The sequence below is a fragment of the Saccopteryx bilineata genome, chromosome 6 (assembly GCF_036850765.1).
Source record: "Saccopteryx bilineata isolate mSacBil1 chromosome 6, mSacBil1_pri_phased_curated, whole genome shotgun sequence".
NCBI classification, from domain to species: Eukaryota; Metazoa; Chordata; class Mammalia; order Chiroptera; family Emballonuridae; genus Saccopteryx; species Saccopteryx bilineata.
The window spans coordinates 49,042,933-49,064,785 of record NC_089495.1 but is presented as its reverse complement, the minus strand read 5'-3'; the positions used below and the strand labels follow the sequence as shown (position 1 = coordinate 49,064,785).

The 21,853-nt window shown below is 40.2% G+C and overlaps 1 protein-coding gene across 2 annotated transcripts in view; it reads left to right on the top strand.

The window, feature by feature from the left end:
* The window catches only part of PCCA (propionyl-CoA carboxylase subunit alpha), a 450,416-nt gene that overhangs the window by 27,300 nt on the left and 401,263 nt on the right, over positions 1-21,853 (top strand). For both annotated transcript variants that reach the window (XM_066234359.1, XM_066234358.1), the window contains exons 2-4: positions 7,357-7,434; positions 14,600-14,647; positions 15,140-15,208. In XM_066234359.1, coding sequence (XP_066090456.1) covers positions 7,357-7,434; positions 14,600-14,647; positions 15,140-15,208 — 195 coding nt within the window. The remainder of the gene's footprint in view (positions 1-7,356; positions 7,435-14,599; positions 14,648-15,139; positions 15,209-21,853) is intronic.

Here is a 21,853-nt window from a genome sequence, read left to right as displayed (position 1 = left end):
GATCCACCTGGCACGCCCACCAGGGGTCGATGCTCTGCCCACCAGGGGGCAATGCTCTGCCCCTCCGGGGCATCGCTCTGTTGCGACCAGAGCCACTCTAGCGCCTGGGGCAGAGGCCAAGGAGCCATCCCCAGCTCCCGGGCCATCTTTGCTCCAATGGAGCCTCAGCTGCGGGAGGGGAAGAGAGAGACAGAGAGGAAAGAGAGGGGGAGGGGCGGAGCAGCAGATGGGCACCTCTCATGTGTGCCCTGGCCGGGAATCGAACCCAGGACTTCTGCACGCCAGGCCGACGCTCTACCACTGAGCCAACCGGCCAGGGCCCTGTTTTCTTATCCATGCAGCTACCCTATGTCTCTTGATCGGATCATTTAATCCATTAACATTTAAGGTTATTACTGATATGTAATTGTTTATTGCCATTTTTTTTTTAAAACTGTATTCCTCTTTTGCTATATTCTCTTTTTCCTTTGATCTGTTTACAACAGGTCCCTTAGCATTTCTTGCAGCCTTGGTTTGGTTGCAGTGAAATCCTTGAGTTTTTTTTGTCTGTAAAGCTTTTTATTTCTCCTTCAATTTTAAATGATAGCCTTGCTGGATAAAGTAGTCTTGGTTGTAGGTTCTTGTTCTGCATTACTTTGAATATTTCTTGCCATTCCCTTCTGGCCTCAAGTGTTTCTGTTGAGAAGTCAGACGTCATCCTTATGGGGTCTCCTTTGTAGGTGATAGTCTTTTTTTCTCTAGCAGCTTTTAATAGTTTCTCTTTATCATTTAGCTTTGGTATTTTAATTATGAAGTGTTTGGTGTTGGTTTCTTTGGGTTTCTCCTTAATGGATTTCTCTGTGCTTCCTGAACATGTGAAATGTTTTCCTGCCTTAATTGGGGGAAGTTTTCCGCTATGATATGTTTGAACATAGTCTCTATCCCTTGTTCTTTCTCTTCTTCTTCAGGAACCCCTATGATGTGGATGTTATTTCTCTTCATGTTGTCACAGAGCTCTCTTTTAGAGTTTCCTCAGACTTTTTGAGTCTCTTTTCTTTTTTCTGCTCTGCTTCTGTGCCTTTATTTATCATGTCCTCTAACTCGCTGATTCGATTCTCTGCTTCATCCATCCTGCTTTTAATTCCTTCCATTATGTTCTTTATTTCAGATATTGTATTCGTCTTTTCTGGCTGATTCTTTTTTATTATTTCAATGTCCTTTTTTATATTTGTTATCTCTTTATTTAGGTTTTCGTAATGGCCATCTATGGTTGTTCTAATATCCTTGAGCATCCTAACAATCGTTATTTTAAACTCTGCATCTGGTAATTTGGTTATATCTGATTCACTTAGGTCCTTTTCTGGGGATTTCTCTTGGTTTATTTGTGTTGTAGTTCTCTGCCTCCGCATTTTCTCTTCACGGGAGTGGCTGTGATCACGCGCTCGGGTGCACAAGCGTTGGTGGCCTTGGTCTTTGCCCCGCCCCCATGTGTGACTTTATGCTCGGTCCTGAGGGCACTGGCGAGCACCTTTGTTCAGCTGCGGGTCTCCGCCTATTTCCGGGCTTTCGCCCTGCCCTTGCAGGAGGAGCCCACTCAAGGAACCAAGGCTGCTAGCCTTGGCTCTACCGCCGGGCAGGACTGTGTGCCCAAGCTCAGCTCAGTAGCGGAACTCCGCCTCTTCTGGGCTTTTGGCTCCACCCCCACGGAAGGAGCTGGCTACCAAGTCAGACCGCAAGCCTGGGTTGCAGGGGCGGGGCAAGGCTGTGCTCCTCTGCCCTTGCTCCGGGGCTGGTCTCCACCCTTTCCGGGGTTCCCACCCTTCTCCCGCAGGCTGGATTACAGGCTGCCAGCAGCTGAGCTTGACCGCTTTTGCACGTCCCCTTCTCCCAAGCCGGGCAAGATTGAGCTCACACCTGAGCCCAGTGGTGGCCAGCTGGCTTCGGCCCCTGCCAGCAGAACCACGCTTTTGTCTCCCGCTGCCGCCCGCCCTCCTGCGCGCCCTCAGCCATGTGGGTGGGGGCGTTGAAGCTCGACCCTAAGACTCACTACTGTAGACCCAAAAGCTCCCTCCTTCTATGCGACTCTGCTCTGAATGCTGCGGGGGAGCTTGTTCGGCTGCTCTCCTGCTTCCCTTTGCTGGTATTGCTGTTTCCAGGGGAAATATTCACTTCAGCTTTGGGGAGGGACTCATCCCAGGGGTTAGGGTGGCTATCTCCCAAAATGTTTCTCCCTGTGCCTCCTAGATTATACTCTCTTCCTGTTACTCTGGCCCTCTCCTCTCCCCCCGGCCCCAGGAGCCCTGGGTGAGTGGTTGTGAGAGAAATGTTCTGCGCGGTCCCTTTAAGAAGGATCCTGGGTCTGAGAAATCAGACTCTCTCACAAACAGTATCCTGACTTGTTTCCAGCTAAATACTGTCCTTACGCTTCTTCTGGGCTCTGGGGCGGCAGGCTGGGGCTTTGTTCCTGGGGCTCAGGACCCTTTCCCCTCTGCTAAACTCACTTCCCGCCACGCGAGTCTCTTCCTGCTGCCATTCGCTCACATTTCCTCTTCACATTTCCACTTTTCCTACCAGTCTCGGTGTGGCTTCTTCAGTGTTTCTGGGTTGAAGAGTCCTCTTAGTTTAGTCCAAAGTTGGTTTTTCCAGATGATAGTTCTTAAAATTAGTTTGTAGTCCACTTTGGTTCTGGGAAGTAGATGTTGGTATGTCCGCCTACTCCAGCACCATCTTTCATATCGCACATTTCTGAATTGTTCTGAAGTAGAAACTGTCTACAGTCAGGCCAGATTTAGCTTAGTCCATTTTTCGTGAGTCCATCTAATGAGAAAGAATTCTGATGTTTTTATCCTAGAAACTTAATGCATAATGTATATTTATTAGAACCTATGTATAGTTGACCACTGAACAACACCGTTTGAACTGTATGGATCCACTTTATATGCAGATTATTCTCAGTAAACACAGTTGGCACTTTGGATGAAAGTTTTGAATCCACGGAATCAACCAGCTGCAAATTGGAAACAGTATTTTTGCATTCCCAACCACAAATGGAAAACAGCTGAGGTTGATTGAATCTGTGGATGTGCAGTGCAGACTGTAGAATTTAAAGTTGAACATGAATTTTTGACTGTGCAAAGGTAGGTGTCCCTAACCCCTGCATTGTTCAAGGGTTAACTGAAATTTGCTTTATTTCCACCAAATAGCTATGCGTGTTTATTTTCAGAGAAGTAGAGTAGTAAGTGACATCCACATCACTATCTTCTTGACCCAAATGTTGAGTATGGAATAACTGCGTGTCCTCAAATTGTCAAATGCTTGCACATGTTAGACGCCCCTGTACTAAGCTTTTGTTTTATGAATAATAGCGGTTTAGGTCAGTAAGGGACCTCTGAGAAGGAAAAGTCATCTAATCTTGAATTTCTTAGCAGAGAGCAGAGGGGTGAAAGTGATTTGCTCAAATTGTAGAAAATAGTGTCAGACTGAGCGAGTTTCGAACCGAGGTTCCTGGACTCCCTCTCTCAGAGTTCTTTCCCAGGTGTTATGCTGCTTTTTCAAGTATTCCCTTCCCCGGGGGGAAAACATGTTACTCTCCATGGCTAATTAAAATACCTAAAATAGGGTCTGACCTGTAGTGGGCAGTGGATAAAACGTCGACCTGGAAATGTTGAGGTCTCCGGTTCGAAACCCTGGGCTTGCCTGGTCAAGGCACATATGGGAGTTGATGCTTCCAGCTCCTCCTCCTTGTCTCTCTCCCTCTCCCTCTCTCTCTCTCTCTCTAAAAAAAAAAAAATACCTAAAATATCTATCCCAGATCATGTTTTGTCTCTGGAAGACTCGCATATGATTTTTGCCACCAGGATCACTTGTGCCTTTTATTTGTTAAAGATTAAAGATGGAGGGAAAAGGCTGCAGTTAGGCTGGCTCACTTGTTTTCCAGCTGCAGCCACTTTGCATAATTAGTGATGTAAGCCCTTGGCAGTAAGCCACTGTTGTGTTATGTAGCCTATATAAGGGCCACAGTACTTTCCCAGTGGATGGTTTCCCCCTGTTCGCTCATCCACCACGCGAGACTCCAACCAACAGGAATGGCCCGATGCCTTTCGGCTCCCTGGTTCTCCGATGGTCTGCCTGAATCCCGTGTGAAGCTCCTTGGCCTGGACCTCCTGCATTACAAGACACATGTATAATTACTTCCCTTTTGGAAAAGGATATAGTGACATATTTCTGCAACAGACCATTATGTGCCTTGGGAGAATTCGTAAAAGTGTAAGTTACTTTGTGTGGCATTTTGTAAAATCGATGGGAAGCTGGTATGCTATTTACTTTCTCGTGTAAATATGCTAGTGCTGCCTTGCAGCAGAATAACTGAGAAATTCCTAGGTAGCTTCTGCTGCTTATTCCTGAAGTTTGTTTTAGGCATTGGCTGAAACTATAAAAACAAGACATGTTTTTTAGGGGAAGGAATATCCTTTATCCTATTAAATTTGGTGTAAGAGAAAAGTTGCTAAATTATATAGCTCTTCTGCTGACGCAGTGAAAGACTGAAGTTTTGTTTGAACACAGAGGGTGAGAACCTCTTGGCGAGTTGTTTATTTTCACCCCATACCATGTCTTTGCGTAGACATTAGTGTCCGGTGGCAGGTGCCACTATTTTTATTATCTCAAAATAAAAAAACACAATGCTTTTAACAAGCTATGCTTAAATCTTGTCACCATTACAGCTTTACCCTGTATCTTTTTTTTTTTTTAAGTACTTTATTCAATTTTTTCTGAGGAGGGAGAGAGAGAGAGAGAGAGAGGAAAGGAGGGAGAGAAAGAGAGAGAGAGAGAAGGGGGAGGAGCAGGATGCATCAACTCCCATATGTGCCTTGACCAGGCAAGCCCAAGGTTTCGAACTGGCGACCTCAGTGTTCCTGGTTGAAGCTTTATCCCACTGCGCCACCACAGGTCAGGCTACCCTGTAACTTGAAACATTACAATTCTTGAGACTCAGCGTTTCATTTTTAAAAATGAGGCTAACACTTTTTGAACTCACAGAAACGCTTGGAGGAACATGAGAGTCTTGGTCTTTAAAAGGGACACAACAATAAAGTCAAATTTCTTCTCATTCTCAGTTCATTGTTCTTCAGTAGTCTTTTACTTGGTAGTGTAGTCTTTATTTTGTAAAGTGTGTCTATTGTATCTATTACCTTCACTTTTTTTTCCTTGTGAGAGGAAGGAGGAGAAAGGGTGAGAAGTATCAACTTGAAGTTCCTTTCACTTTAGTTGTGCATTGATTGCTTCTGGTAGCTGCTGTAAACAGGGCCAAGCCAGTGTCCCCTCTCTCAAGCCTACATACAGCCTTGGGCTTTTCATACCGGCGACCTTGGGGCTCAAGCTGGTGAGCTTTGGGATCATGTGGAGATAGCCCACTCATGCCGGGAACCCTATGCTGATGAGCCTGCGCTCAGAGCCAGTGGCTTTTGTATAGAGATTACACTTTAGTATAGAGATTACATTTTGTAATTTGGGGATTGATACTTTGAAAAATAATTATATAAATCTTTGAGTTCATTTTATTTACTCATTTACTTAAACATTTTTATTGATTGATTTTAGAAAGAGGGGAAGGGAGAGAGAAATACTGGTTTGTTCTACTTATTTATGCAATCATTGATTTCAGAGAGAGGAGAGAGAGAAAGAGAGAGAGAGAGAGCGAGAGAGAGAGAGAATGGGGGAGCAGGTAACATCAAGTTGCTTCTTGTATGTGCCTTGACCACACAAACCTGGGGTTCCGAGCTGACGACCTCAGCACTCCAAGGCGACACTTTATCTGCTGTGCCACCACTGGTCAGGCTAGTTGATTTTTTAAAAATATTGAATTCATTAGGTGACACTAGTTAACATAATTTTACAATTTTCAGATTCCCAGTTCTACAATATATCTCTATATACCATATTGTGTGTTCACCTCCTTAAGTGAAGTCATTGGTTGATTCTGAGGAATATGTCTTTTTTTTTTTTTAAGATTTTATTTATTGATTCTAGAGAAAGGAGAGAGAAAGAGAGAGGGGGAGAAAGGAGGATGAGTGGGAAGCATCAACTTATAGCTGCCTCTTATATGTGCCTTGACTGGGCAAGCTGGGGGTTTCCAAACTGTGATATCAGAGCATTCCGGGGTCAACCTTATCCACTGTGCTACCAGAGGTGAGGCTTGAGGAATATGTCTTGACCAGGGACCGAACTCACAGCCTTGGTCAGTCAGGATGATGCTCTGACCAGTTGAGCTACCTGGGTTCATTTAAAAATGTTGCTATAAAAATGTTTGCTTCTTATGGGACTTGTTATCCTTTTAGAAAGTTTTAGGAGTCTAGCTTTATCAGTGACGAATGGATAAATTGTTTTCTTAAACTTTGCCTATAACTTTTATTAGTGATTATTCTTAAATGTTTTAAGTTCTTAAGATAGGCTTTTTTTCCCTACAATATTTACAAGTAATGAATTAGCGAACTTGATTATTAGTATTACTTTTCTACTTGTATATGACAAACCACTTTTTTTTTCTTTTCCAAGTAAGAGGAGGGGAGATAGACTCCCGCATGTGCCCCGACTAGGATCCACCTGGCAACCCCTGTCTGGGGCTGATACTCTGCCCATCTTGGACCATGTTTGCAATTGAGCTATTTTTAGTGCCTGAGACAAGTCTCCAGGAGCCATCTTCAGTGCTTGGGACTGATATGCTCAAACCTATTGAGCCATGGTTAGGGGAGGAGAAGAGAGAGAGGGAGAGAGAGAGAGAGAGAGAGAAGGGGAGTGGGAATGGGAGTGGGAGGGGTGGGAAAGCAGATGGTCCCTTCTCCTGTGTGCCCTGACCAGGAATCGAACCTAGGACATCCACATTTCCAGCTGACACTCTTCCACTGACCCAGCAGGCCAGGGCCTCAAACCACTTTTATAAACCAGAAGAAGTAAAATAAGAAATCATGTTCAAGATATCAGCAAATAAAAAATATTTTATTTCCTAGTCATTTAAATTGAAGTTCCTTGATGTTCGGGACTCGTGTCTTATGTTATATAAATTTCTATGTGGTTTTTGACATTCTGATCCTGCCATAGCAGTCTGCCCGATCAGAAAGATCTTTCTTCAAATTTTATTTGACCCATTAACTCTTAATACTTTTCTGGAGACTGTTTTGATTCCATTGGTTTCTCTTGTGTGCTAAGGGAATGTGTCTGTAGTTAAGATTTACCTTTCATAGCAATGGCATGTTGCTTAGAACTATATATATTAATAAACCATTTTAGCTGGTAGAATACTGGAAGAATTTCCCTGAAAAAATTTTTTTCCAGCCCATTCAAATATCTGTAATTTATTTCACTGATTTTTTTTTTTTGTAGCATGTTTCACACTATTCAAGACAGCACTTAATGGTGACCCGTAGTCTCTGTTCAGTGGGATATGATTCTAATGAAAAAGTAAGTATTCAAAAAATATTTTCAACAGTTAAATTGTATTGGCTTTACTTTCTTGTCTCCACACTGTGTTCAGTGGACAGATTAAATTTTATTAATGCTGTGTAAATGATTTTTGCTCTGACATCATAGGTTTTATGGGTGTTCAATTTTTGTTCCTTTTTACTTTGTGGACCACAACTTGAGTCTTTTTTTTTTTTGCAACTTGAGTCTTTAATTTTATATTTGTATCTATGCCAAAACTGGACTAAATTTACAAAGTGTTTCTCTTGTTTTTAGCATAATAACTAATATAAAATTTTTTCTTAAAGACTGGGAAGTTGAGAGATTTAAAGCTATTGATTTTTAAAAATTTACTTAATATTTAAGATTTGTTTTGATTGAAGGCAGTGATATATATTGTAAATTTTGGGAAAGGGGAATTCCAGTTAAAATCCTGATTCATGATAATGTTTGAGACATGTAATAGGAGAGATAAAGGAACTAGAAATGGTGATTAGGGCTAAAACATCATTTAGTGTAACAATAAAGGCATCAAAGAGAGCAGGAGAAGAGTTTTGTCTAAGAGGAGATAATTCAAGTTTAATGTCATGAAAGTAGAACTGATATGAATAGTTATTTGACAGTGAAATAGCCTAGATGCCTTCTAAATCATCTGTTGAAGTAGTATACAAAACTACTAGAGGCTGGGAGAAAGACAGGGTGCACATTACAGTTTAGTAGAAATATAATATGGACACAATTGCAGGGTGATGTGGTTTTAAATTTTCTAATAGCCACATTAAGAAAATAAAAAGAAACAGGTAAAATTAATCTTATATTTTAACTCAGTGTCTAAAATGTTATTTAACATATAATTGATATAAAAAGTATTAATGAGATAGTTTACATTTATATATTTTTTGTACCAAACTTTCTAAATTTAGTGTGTAATGTATACTTCTGTCATATCTCAATTTGTTTAGCCACATTTGAAGCGCTCAGTTGCCTCATGTGGCTAGTGGTTACTTTATTGGATGACATAGGTTCAGCTAGGATAAACACCCTGTTATGAAATCTATAGGTTAATATAAAACTTCAGCATAGACAGTATGCTTTGGGATGCATGTGTGTATGTGTGTACATTTCTGCACACGTGCTGAGTTCCCATCTAGAAGTAATCAGCTGTTCTAATTAGGAACATTTTAGGAATGCTTAACTAGGATTTATTTCAGAGGCCACATTTCATAGGGGATGGAAATACAAGTGATTCAGCCGTCTTTCTCCCTATAAACATTGATAGCCTTCTTTATTAGATAATAGGTGTTAGAAATGGACCCTCATTGATAAAATCAGTGGTATTCAAATATGTTTTGGCTGTTATGTTATAGAAATCCTCAGCTTCTGAGTTAGAAGAGTAACAATATATTTATACATAGTTTGCCTTTTATTATTCTTCACCATTAAGGATAGAACCTATGCTTGAGGAAATAGTCCTGTGGGGGGATCTTGATGGCTCTGAGTCTGACAGTATGGTTAGGCAAATGAAAATACTGATACATTTGCCTCATGTGAAGCTTTCATGCAGGTTATTGGAACATTACAATGTTTAGGAACTTGAGACTTCCCTGGGCTTATCCAGCACATTTGAACATTGTTTATGTGTCTGTTAGTAAATTTCTTTATGTGTGGCAGAATTTGGTTTGACACTTGTTTTTGCTACAACCTCATAGTGAGGGTTATAAGAATCGCGAACTCACCTACCATATTGGTGGTCATTGATAATTACTGAAAATAAATGTGTATAACTATCTTGGTTTAGGACATTTAAAGAAGCGCTTCCCCTCCCTTAGAATCAGTTAAGTAGGTACATATTTTGCTGTAAATGTCTGAAATCAAATCTTCTGCCTGCTATCTTTGCCCTCCCCTTCGCTGTGGCTGTGCCAAGGTAATCATGGAGAAACTGTGGCATCCTCAGTCATGATAAGACCTATGAGATTTTTTTGGCACCTATTGGTAGTACAGATAGTCCAGTGTATATTCAGACAAAGTTGACCTGTTTTTCACCTGAGAGCTGCATTTAATTGGACCTTTCTGCTTGTAGGGATTCTTGCTGCCTTTGTAGCCATTCACTAAATACTGTACTTGTTTGTTTAATGTTACTGTCTTAAGTGCATGTAGACCTAATCTTTGGTAATACATGTTTGTTAAATAAACTGCTTCTCAACTGAACTTGCCATTGACTATTTTCTTACTTCACATTTTATCAGTGACTCACATCAAGTCAAAATTAAACCAGGTGAATTTAATTGTTACTAAAAATATTATTTTTTGACTTGAGTTTTAACAAGTCAACTTGTTTCATGTATGTTAATGAGAATAGGGAAGATTTCACTTAGTAGCAATTTACTTAGAAAAAGACTAGGAAGTTTCAGTAGCCTTAAGGTAGTGGAGCCAGTATTGCACTATGGTGTTCCTGCAATAACAAGTGTGATCTTTGGCATCAATAATACAATGTTTAAAGCTTTCACTGTTATACTCTGATCATGTCACATCATGGTGTGTTTTGACATGAGTATCTTGGGGTGAACTTGGACTTTACCACTAATTAATTTTCTGGCCCTGGCTGATTGGCTCAGCAGTAGAGCGTCAGCCAGCATGTGGAAGTCCCAGGTTTGATTCCCGGCCAGGGCACACAGGAGATGCGCCCATCTGCTTCTCCACCCCTCCCTCTCTCCTTCTTCTCTGTCTCTCTCTTCCCCTCCTTCAGCCAAGGCTCCATTGGAGCAAAGTTGGCCCAGGTGCTGAGGATGGCTCCATATCCTCCGCCTCAGGAGCTAGAATGGCTTCGGCCGCAACAGAGCAATGGCCTAGATGGGCAGAGCATCTCGGTCGGGTGCATGCAAGAGTCTGTCTGACTGCCTCCCCGCTTCTAACTTCGGAAAAATCCAAAAATAAAAAATTAATTTTGTAAGTGACTTATGTGAATGATTTGACCTCATCATGCCTTAGTTATTTCATGTGCAAAATGGGGATTTTTTCAGAACTGACCTCCTAGGATTATTTTGAGGATTAAATGAGATAGTGTACAAAAGGGGTTTCCCAAAGCATATAGAATCATGTGCTCTAAATGTCAGCTGCTTAATATTATTCTTGACAACTTAATTTTGTACATTTGGAAACAAAGGCTCAAAATCCATAGCTAGGAAGTGTAAGCTTGGTGTAAACTCAAGCCTGTCCTTTTTCTGAGCTGGTGGATTTACCCTCTGTGCTGCACCCCTCTCAGAAGTGTTTGCTGAGTAACCCGGTGTCTGGAGTTCTGCCATCATTCCTCCAACAAAGACCCGGTGGAATGAGCCAGGTCAGCCCTTCTCTTGGTGTCTGAATGGAGTGAAGTGACCTTGGATATTTTAGACCCCAGCTATGACGAGCTAAACATAGAGAAGGGAGAGAAGAAAGGAGGGATACATAGAGAATAAGTTAAAAGAAAACCTTAAAAAAATCCCAAGAAACTTCCAATGTGTTTCTAACCCAAATGACATCATTAGCATAAAGAACTTCTGCAAAAGATCCTCTTTATTTCATGGTACATGGAAGCCCTTCTGTCTTTAAGGAATCAAGTTCCTGATTTAGATGGCATTTTCCCTTTTTGAGTATCTTTAGAGATCCTTAGATGTCGCTCTTCATATATAGGATGAAGTCCCAGTCCCTTACATATATACTGCTCATAAAAATTAGGGGATATTTCAAAATGAATGCAGAGTGATAAAATATCCCCTAATTTTTGTGAGCAGTCTAAATTCCTTCACATTCTGGCCCCTTTACCCTACCTTTATTTGCTACAACTTCCCCATTCATATTTTGTGCTTGAGCAGTATCAACAGTTCCTTGTAGTTTTTCAGGGCTACCCATGTTACTGCCTGGGTGTCTCTACAGTTTGCTTTTTATCTTTTAAATTCTGAACCATAAACTTCTGTTACTTACTTAAAAGAAGATCTTATGTATGAAAGATGAATCAATATGATCATCTGTATTGAGTTTGTGCGCTAATTGGTAAGACATTAGTTGGCCTGAGTTAATGAGTGTTCTTCAGAGAAACAGAACCAGCAGGAGATATATATGGAGACTCATTGGCTCACACAATTAAGAAGGCTGAGAAGTCCCACTGCCTGCAGCTGGGAGACCCAGGAAAGCTGGCAGTGTAATTCAAGCCCACGTTCAAAGGCCTGAGAACTGGGGGGGCTGATGGTGTAAGTTCCAGTTCAAGGGTAGGAGGAGACTGATGTTCCCCAATGTTCCAGCTTCTTTTTTCTTATTTTTTAATTTATTTTTATTTTAGCGAGAGCAAGGTAGACAGAGACGTACTCTGCATGCATCCTGACCAGAATCCACCCAGCAAGCCCACTAGGGGGTGATGCTCTGCCCATCTGGGGCTGCTGCTTCATTGCTTAGCAACTAAGCCATTTTTTTAGTGCTTGAGGTGGAGGCCACGAAGACACCCTCAGCTCTCACGGCTTACTCGCTCGAACCAATTGAGCCATTACTGTGGAGAGGACAAAAGAGAAAAAGAGGAGAGGAGGGAAGGGGGAGGAGTGAAGAAGTCACTTCTTCTTTGTTCTCTGACCGGGAATTCAACCCCGGGATATCCACACGCCAGGCCCATGCTCTACCACTGAACCAACCTGCCAGGGTCCTGATGTTCTAGGATAACCGGACAGGCAGAATGAATTTTCCCTTCCTCCATTTTTTATTATATCGGGCCCTCTGTGTATTGGATAATGCCCACACACACTGGGGAAGGCAGTCTACTTTATTAGGTCCACTGGTTCACATGTTAGTCTCATCTGGAAACACTTTCACAGGTATACCCAGAAATAATGTTTAATCTGGGCACCCTGTGGCCCAGTCAAGTTGCACATAAAAATAACCATCACAGGTCCTGGAAAAAGATGTGCCAGGTGCAAATGTTTGTTTTGATATAAATTTTTCCCTGTTAGATAAGGTCAGACGCCTAGATCCCTAAGAGTCTAGTGTGTGACCCAAAGGGGGTAGATAAGAATAGCTATAGCTAACACCTATTGAGTATATACTGTGCTAGGCACTATTCAAAGCACTTTGAGGGGGTTAATTCATATTCTTACAACCTCCTGTGGCAGATGCTATTATTTGTTTAATATACCAGAAAATGAGGGTCAAGAAGAATACGTACAGGAAGAACACTGGATAGTGTTGAGTTTCCAACCAGGGCAGTTTGGCTCCAGACTGGCTCTTAACTACTACTCTGCCTCTTGGATAGAAAATGAGACGAAAATCTTACGTAATTTATAATAATTTGTTATGTTAACTATAACAGTTGCTTAATGTGTAACTTCCAATGTTTGTGTTGCATTTATCAGATGTAGTATGTTTAATACTTAATAAAAATTCACATTTTAAAATTCGGTTCAAGGAAGTATAAACATTTTTTTTCTTAGTGTACGTTTACTGTGTACAGGGATTATCCATGACCATTGTGATATAGATGAACAGATGATTTTACGGTCTTAAGCCTGGGGTCACATTAGGATATTTAAGGGCCTTCCTGCTCACGGCCCTAAATGACTCAGGATTTTATCAGATTAAAAGTTTACCTATTTTTAAAGCAAAGGCTTGTCTCTTGGTGGAATAAGCCATGTGTGACATAAAAGTTAAACTGAGACTTTGAAGGCCTTTTCTAATTCTGTAATTGTGGCTCCCTGTTGGGTTGTAATATTGCTTTAAGTTACATGAGAGTACTGTTTTTGTGTGTGACAGAGACAGAGAGAAGGACAGATAGGGACAGACAGGAAGGGAGAGAAATGAGAAGCGTCAATTCTTTGTTGCAGCACCTTAGTTGTTCATTGTTTGCTTTCTCATACGTGCCTTAATCAAGGGACTACAGCAGACTGAGTAACCCCTTGCTTATGCCAGCAACCTTGGGCTCAAGCGAACAACCTTGAGCTTTAAGTCAGTGACCTTGGGCTTCAAGCCAGTGACCTTGGGCTCAAGTCAGCAATTTTGGGCTTCAAGCCAGTGACCTTGGGCTTCAAGCCAGTGACATTTAGGCTCAAGCCAGCGACCATGAGGTCATGTCTATGATCCCAGGCTCAAGCCAGCGACCCTGTGCTCAAGCTGGAGAGCCTGCACTCAAGCCAGATGAGAGCCTGTGCTCAAGCTGGCAACCTTAGAGTTTCGAACCTGGTTCCTTTGCATTCCAGTCTGATGCTCTGTTTACTGCATCACTGCCTGGTTAGGCCATAGGAATACTTTTTAAAGTCATAAATAATTTGATCTTTTATTTCAGCAATATAACTAAAACTTTGTATAGTTCTATTTAACTTAAAGTAATCCACTAACTCAGAAATGACTGTAACAAAATGAATTGTGTCCAAATTACTTGTAATTGTGTGTGTGACTCTTTAGAAGGATTAGTCTGTATAAGTTTAGAGTAAGAAGAGAACCTTATTAAATAGTGTTCCATTAAATGCTATCAGTTTATGTATGTGGAAATCAGTACTTGGAGATATTGACTTCATAAAGTCTAATAGGTCATTAGTGGTAAAACTGGGCTTAAAATTTAGAAATGGAACTACAGACTGGAACTACTCTTTCTATTTTGTGGCCTCAGCTGCATCAAAATTTGATGGTTCCTCAAACTTAACATGATATTCAAATAGTATAACCTGCTTGGTCTGAGGAATCTTTGGATATAAGCATAATTTGTATCGGTTCTGAGTTATTAAAAATCTTGTTTAATGCTCTGCTTCAGCCCAATAAAGATGGCAAATGAATGATATCCAAATTTCCTTTGATAAGCAACGAATGACATTTAGAATTTCCCTGAATTTAGAAAATAAATTATTAAATAAATTGAGTAATTTTGTCTAAAGGTGAAATATCATTTGAACATTATATTTTGGCAAGAGAATTTATTAATATCTTCTTAGTCCACTTATGAATTATTGAATCTAGTCAATTGATGCTTTAACAGAATAATTACAGGGCCAGATTCTACCAGATGAGTTTAGTAGCAACCTGGTTGTAAATAGTATTTAGTGCTATTCTAGGAAATAATGTTTTTTAGAGTCATGTCCATTGTTAGTTGTGGAAAGATCTGGTGTTTTCTGGTCTCAAAGTGAGAGTAACAATATTATGTGTGTTTTCTTTCCAGACTTTTGATAAAATTCTTGTTGCTAATAGAGGAGAAATCGCATGTAGGGTGAGTAGAATTTTAATCTTATTTTCCATTTCCTTCTTTTCCAAGAAAGAGGAGGGAAGATAGAGAGACAGACACCTTCATGCGCCCTGACCATGATCCACCGGGCAACTCCTGTTTGGGGCCAATGCTCTGCCCATGTGGGGCCATGCTCACAACCCAGCTATTTTTAGCACCTGAGACGGAAGCTCCACTGAGCAATCCTCAACAACCCAAGCCGATGCACTCCAACCAGTTGAGCCATGACTGTGGGAGGAGAGGAGAGAGAGAAAGAGTAGGGGGAGGGGGAGAGGAAGAGAAGCAGATAGTCGCTTCTCCTGTATATCCTGACTGGGAATTGAACCTGGGATATTCACATGCCTGGCAGGTGCTAACCACCCAGGGCCTCTTATTTTCCATTTTACCCAGTGAATTTTGTTATTACCTTTTGTTATTACCAAATCTCTTTGAATATGAATCACTGTTAACAGATAACATTAATATATTTTAAAATAGGTTATTAAAACTTGCAAGAAGATGGGCATTAAGACAGTTGCCATCCACAGTGATGTTGATGCTAGTTCTGTAAGTATATTTATGCTTTATTTGAATCAAGACCTTATTTCAGGTCAAGTAGAAAAAATAGTGATAGATGTAGTTTTTTTTCCTTTGGCCTGAAAAGGGCATACACACAGTAAAAACAAATAAACAAAAAACAAACAACAACAACAAAACTACCTAATTACTCTCATTTTAAGCATCATAATTTTTTCAATGTCTGTCTTAACTAGTTTTTTCAAGGCTTTAAAAACCTAGAATTATGATTGAATTGCTAGACTGATTGCTGATCACCAAGTAGATGTTAGTAGAGTGTGAGAAAGTTAGATCCAAAGATTAATGAAATGTTTGTACAGTGCTGCCTTATGAGAGCACATTTCCCCACTGCATAGCTCCAGAATCACTAAGGGACTGCTGGAATTGTTTAACCTTCCGAAATGCTTTACTGTGTTCAGCTGAAAGTTTGATAAATGAGATATTGGCTAATGTTAATTGGACATGAACAAAATAAGATATAATATTAAAGCAGTTAGTGATATATAATTTTATTGGGGATTTTTAGCACAGCAGGCCTTTTTTTTTTTTTAGCAGTAATAAACTATGAGTGAGTAGGAAAAGTGCCACGGGAAAAGAATGTAAATTATTGGACTTTATGAAATGAATATAAGTAGTTGTACTTAATTTTTTAATTTATTTATATTTTAAAGAATTTATTTATTTTAGAGAGGAAAGAAGGAGAGAGAGAGGAGAGAAAGGTGGGTGGGTAGGGGAGGAGCAGGAAGCATCAATTCGTAGTTGCTTCTTGTAGGTGCCTTGACTGGTCAAGCCTGGGGTTTTGAACCAGCAAACTCAGCACTCCAGGTTGAGGCTTTATCCACTGCGCCCCCACAGGTCAGGCTGAGTAGTTGTACTTTAATGTAAGTTACTGTTTTTTATTCTTTCACACTTTTGATGATGGCACCTATTGGTAATGTCAGCTTTTATTGTATAATAATTTAAAACAAAGAATTTTTAATACTGTGATTTCTTATTTTATCGAAAAAGATGTTCATTTTGCTTTATTTTGACTCTCTCCCTTTTTAAAAAACAAAATGGAAGCAATTGCAAGCTACTCTGATTTTCCCAAAATAAAGGTTAAGTAAGTACTTACATAGTTTATTTGACAGGAACTTTAAAAATATTTGCTTTTACTTAAAAATAATTAAATCAAGCAATTAAATAAACTTGTTTTGGAGATACACTGTTTAAAGGTTTGTTTTATTTATTTATTATTTTTGAATATTGGTTTCTGGCTCTTTACTAATTTGTTTTAACTGAAAGTTTCAATAGTAGTTTCTATTCCTCACAGAATATTTTGAAATAATGAGAATATATTACTATTTAATCTATTTTTGTGATTGGTAAACTAAGACATTTGACAGCAAAATACTACAGAAAGAAAATTTGTATCACCTTCAAGGTAATTAAGAGATTTAAAAATCACTCTTCTCGCCTTGGGCTTATTTTCAGGGTATTAGTTCAGGAGTCATTTTTATTCATGGATAAATTGAGAGAGAAAAATGTTTGAATTGTGGATGTTGTTTTTGTTTCAGGTCTGGCAATAACCTTTCACTTATTACTTTTTTATTTTTTAAAATTTATTTTTATTATTTATTTATTTATTTATATAGGAACAGAGAGAGTCTGAGAGAGGGATAGATAGGGACAGACAGGAACGGAGAGAAATGAGAAGCATCAATCATCAGTTTTTCGTTGCGACACCTTAGTTGTTCATTGATTGCTTTCTCATATGTGCCTTGACCGTGGGCCTTCAGCAGACCGAGTAACCCCTTGCTCGAGCCAGTGACCTTGAGTCCAAGCTGGTGAGCTTTTTTGCTCAAGCCAGATGAGCCTGCGCTCAAGCTGGCGACCTCGGGGTCTTGAATCTGGGTCCTTCTGCATCCCAGTCCGATGTTCTATCCACTGCGCCACCCCCTGGTCAGGCTTATTATTTTTTTACTTACCTAAAGTTAATTCTCTATGTTGTGTTCTCATGGAAGTGACTGTTGGTATGGATAACAGCAAAATTATTATATTTTGATTTTTTTCTGTATATTTACATTTTACTGTTGGTATTATAGAATACCGGCAGTCCCTGGGTTATAAATGAGATGTGTTTTGTAGGTCAGAAAATGTTTAAGTATTTATATGCACAGAAAGGTAAAAGTAAATACTGTGTTAAGTAAACATCTCTGTAAGTTGCATTCAATAGGTAAATGTACCTGTTCCAACTTACATTCAAATTCAACTTAAGAACAAATCTACAGAACCTATCTTGTTTGTAACCCGAGGACAGCCTGTAATCTACTTCTGTAAGTTTTTGCCCCAAACAGTATGACTTACATTTCTAGCTTTGTATTCTGAAGTAGAGGTAGACTGTTCCTTTCCAGACTTTTGGAAAAACTAGTTTCAAAAGAGTTGGTCATAGTTTTAAGTTTTTGTTATTCATATCCTTTCTAAAGCAGAATTGGTAGTTTTATATTTTAAAAACTTTTAGCTACTTTTGTCTGAAAGAAGTGAGTATCCTAGAAATTGTAATACATAATTTAGAATAAGATTTTTTAGGACCTACAATGGGAGCAATTCATGCTTTGTCAAAACTTGCTCTTACTATGACTGATTTCAAGTCATTTTCTAGAATGAAACTACATATAAGGAAAAGCAGGACAGTGATGTGGGAATGGTCAAAGTTCAATTTAAGTCTCAGCCGCAGGGCCAGAACTGCTATTTTTTTTTTTTGCTTCAGCCTCAAGAAAGCCAGAAAGGTGGATTTCTCTAGTAGCATATTTTACTTTCCTAACACGTGATCACATTATATCTAATCAGCTTTACCAGTACAGTACTGGTAACAGGGACAAAGCATGCTATTCGGATGTATTATGTTGCAATGTTTATCTTCAGGAGGTGAGCATTTTAAATGTAACTGGGGTAAAAAATTCTTATATACTTTATGTTAATTATACAGATCAAAATGTAAATATTACTGCCGTGGGAAAATCCTGCAACAGTTGATTCTAAATGCTATTAATTTTATGTTAAAAACAACTAAGTTTTAAACAGTTAAATAGGGGAAAAAGTGATAGTTACAACAACTATTAAGTGTTAAGTCACTCAAAGAAGAAGAGTTAACTAACTTGAAAATAAAGTTTAATGGAAAGAAGTTGGCTTTTAAAGATGATTATACAGTTTTTTTCCCATTGGTTCCCTTGGGTGATAGATAAAGGGTGAGCCAACTTTTTCTTTTTGGATAATAAATATATTATCTGTCTGGATAGTAGATATATTTTCGACTTTGCATTTGTCTCCTCTGCATATTGTGTGTGTGTGTATATATTTTACAACCCTTTAAAAAATATAAAAACTATTTCACTTGAGGTTTATACAAAAAGTCCTTAGATTGGATTTGGCCTGTGGATGGGTGTTATTTTGTTGACCCTAGGCATAAATAAATGCTTAACACTATAGGACACTGCCAAACAGTTCTCTGACATGGTTGTGCCATGCAGTACTTACACCACCAATGAAGGTTCTGGTTGCTAAATAGCCTCGCTTATACTTGGTGATATCTGTCTTTTTGATTTTTGCTACGCTAGTGGCCATTATATGTTATCTCATTGTGGTTTTAATTTAAATTCTCTTATGAATATTAGTTTTTGACTATCTTTTTATGTTATTGATTGGCCATTCATTTATATTCTTAAGTGTTTGTTTACACATAATGAGAACTTGAGGCAAGTCTTCTGGTCAAGATGGTGGTGTAGGTAAAAGCAGTACTTGCATTCTCCCACAACCACATTGAAATTACAACTAAACTACAGAACAACCTTCATTCAGAAATGCCTGAAATCTAGCTCAATAGAAGTCAGACAACTAGAGATTTAAAGAAGAAGCCATATGGAGACTGGTAGGAGGGGCGAAGGTACAGAATTGTCTGGTTCCACACCCATGTGTAATGGATAAGAATTGGGAATGTTATCTCAGCTGGAGAGGTATCCCCTGAGGAGGAAGGGGTCCCAGGCCCACACCAGAACCCCAAGCCCAGGGTTCCAGTGCCAGAAATAGAAGTCCCCATAACTTCTGGCTGTAAAAACCAGTGGGGATTATGGTTGAGTGAGACAGAGGGCTGATGGATTTAGCCAGTTCTTCTTCAAGGGCCTGTACATGGACTTAATCAGATTCATTCTCTCTGAGCTCTAGCAGTTCAAAAGGCAGCAGGTATGTACAGGGAGGAATTCTTTGTCATTAGGGTGAGACCTGAAGGTCAGCTTTGTCTATTGTTTCTTTTCTGAGCTCACCACCCACAAAGCCAGAAGGCATGTACCATATCTGAGTCTTCATCAACCTGGCTCACCCTGTTTGCCCTGCCCTGGTGATTCCCTGAGACCCTGCCCCACTCAGTTTTCAGGCTGCCCAAGCTGTTTCCAGTGGCTTTTGTATACAAATGGCCTGTCTTGGCTCATGCTTGAGACTTTTCTCAAATCTCTCAAACAAGCAGCATCTGGACTTGGTGTGCCCCAAACCTCTCACTAAGTGACCCAGGCCTGGCACTAGAAGCAGCTTATCTTGGTGTACAGTTTGGCCTTGCCTGGGGACATCTAGGTGCAGCACAAGTAGCAACCATCCGCAGATTGCAGTGTAGCTTAGGCCATGTGGCCTGGGAAGAATACAGGCAGTAGATGATCTTGACCTGTACCTCCTGGGAGGTCCCAGAGCCAGCCCACCTGGTGGATAGTTTCAGACCACATCTAAGCACCACCCAGTCACCTCCACAAGCAACACACTCAAGGGACAGACTCAGTGGGCACCAGAGCCCTCCTGAAGGAAGTCCTGTTCTGTGGGGTGAACCCCTGCTGATCCCACATGGTGGTTGGTGGTTGGTGGCTGGTGGTTGCAGCTTGTCTTTGCAGCTGATTGGCCATAGGGTTCCTGCCATTGATGTGCCAACAGCAATTAAGGCTTAACTACAACAGGAGGGTATACACAGCCCACACGAAGGGTGCACCTGGAGTACCCAGCTTGGGTGATTGGGAAGGCTGTGCCACTGGACTCTACAGAATACCAACTACATAAGGCCAAGCCTGGGAGATGTAGCAGCTCTACCTAGTAATGAAACAAGTACACGGGCGTGCCAAAATGAGGAGGAAAAGAAACATGTGACAAATGAAAGAACAGAACAAAACTTCAGACAAAGAACTAAACAAAATAGAGATGTTTACTAAATGCAGAGCTCAAAACAGTTGTAAGGATTCTTAATGAACTTAGTGAGAACTTCGGCAGCATAAAAAAGGACATGGAAACCATAAAAAAATCAGTCAGAAATGAAGGATATACTCACTGAAATGAAAAATAATTTACAGGGAATCAACAATGGAGTTGAAGCCAAGAATTAATATATGATTTGGAATATAGGGAAGCAAAAAAACAACCACTCAGAACAGCAAAGAGAAAAAAGAATCCAAAAATAAAGAGGATTGGGTAAGGAGCCTCTGTGACAACTTCAAGCATACCAACACTTGCATCATGGGGATGCTGGAAGAAGAAGAAGAGAGAAAGAAATTGAAAACCTATTTGAAAAAATGACTGGAAACTTCCCTAACCTGGTGAAAGAAATAGACATACAAATCCAGGAAGCACAGAGAGTCCCAAACAAGATGAATTCAAAGAGCCTACACTAAGACACATCATAATTAAAATGTAAGGGTTAAAAAAGACAGTCTTTAAAGCAGCAAGAGAAAAGCAGTTAGTTAGTTACAAGGGAGCTCCCATAAGACTATCAGTTGATTTCTCAACAGAAATTTTGCAGGGCAGAAGAGACTGGCAAGAAATATTCAAAGTGATGAAAAGTAAGAACCACCAACCAAAATTACTCTACCCAGAAAAGCTATCATTTAGAATTGAAGGACTGGTAGCTTCCCAGACAAGAAAAAGCTAAAGGAGTTTGTCATCACCAAGTCAGTATTACATGAAATGTGAAAGGGTCTTCTTTAAGAAGAAGGAGGAGGAGGAGAGGGAGTGGGAAGGGGTGTAAGAAGAGAAGAAGTAAAGAAAAGAAGAAGAGAAGAAGAAGGGCCCTGGCTGGGTTGGCTCAGTGATAGAGCATTGGCTTGGCACGTGGATGTCCTGGGTTTGATTTCTGGCCAGGGCACACAGGAGAAGCAACCATCTGCTTTTCTACCCTTTTCCTTTTTCTTCTTTTCCTTTCCTTTTCCTTTTCCTTTTCCTTTTCCTTTTCCTTTTCCTTTTCCTTTTCCTTCTCCTTCTCCTTCTCCTTCTCCTTTTCCTTTTCCTTCTCCTTCTCCTTCTCCTTCCCTTTCCCTTTCTTTTCCTTTCCTTTTTTTTCTTTCTTTTTTTCTTTTCTCCCACTCTCCCTCCCTTTCTTCTCGCTCTTCCCTTCCTACAACCATGGCTCAATTGGCTTGTGTGAGTTAGCCATGGGTGCTGAGGATGGCTCCATGACCTCTGCCTCAGGTGCTAAACAATGGCTCTGGATGCAATGGAGCAATGGCCCCAGACCTAGTGGGCTTGCCTGGTGGATCCCAGTTGGGGTGCATGCAGGAGGAGTCTGTCTCTCTGCCTCCCCCCTCTCACTAAAACTAAAAAAAAGAAGAAAAAGGATAAAAGATATAAACAATA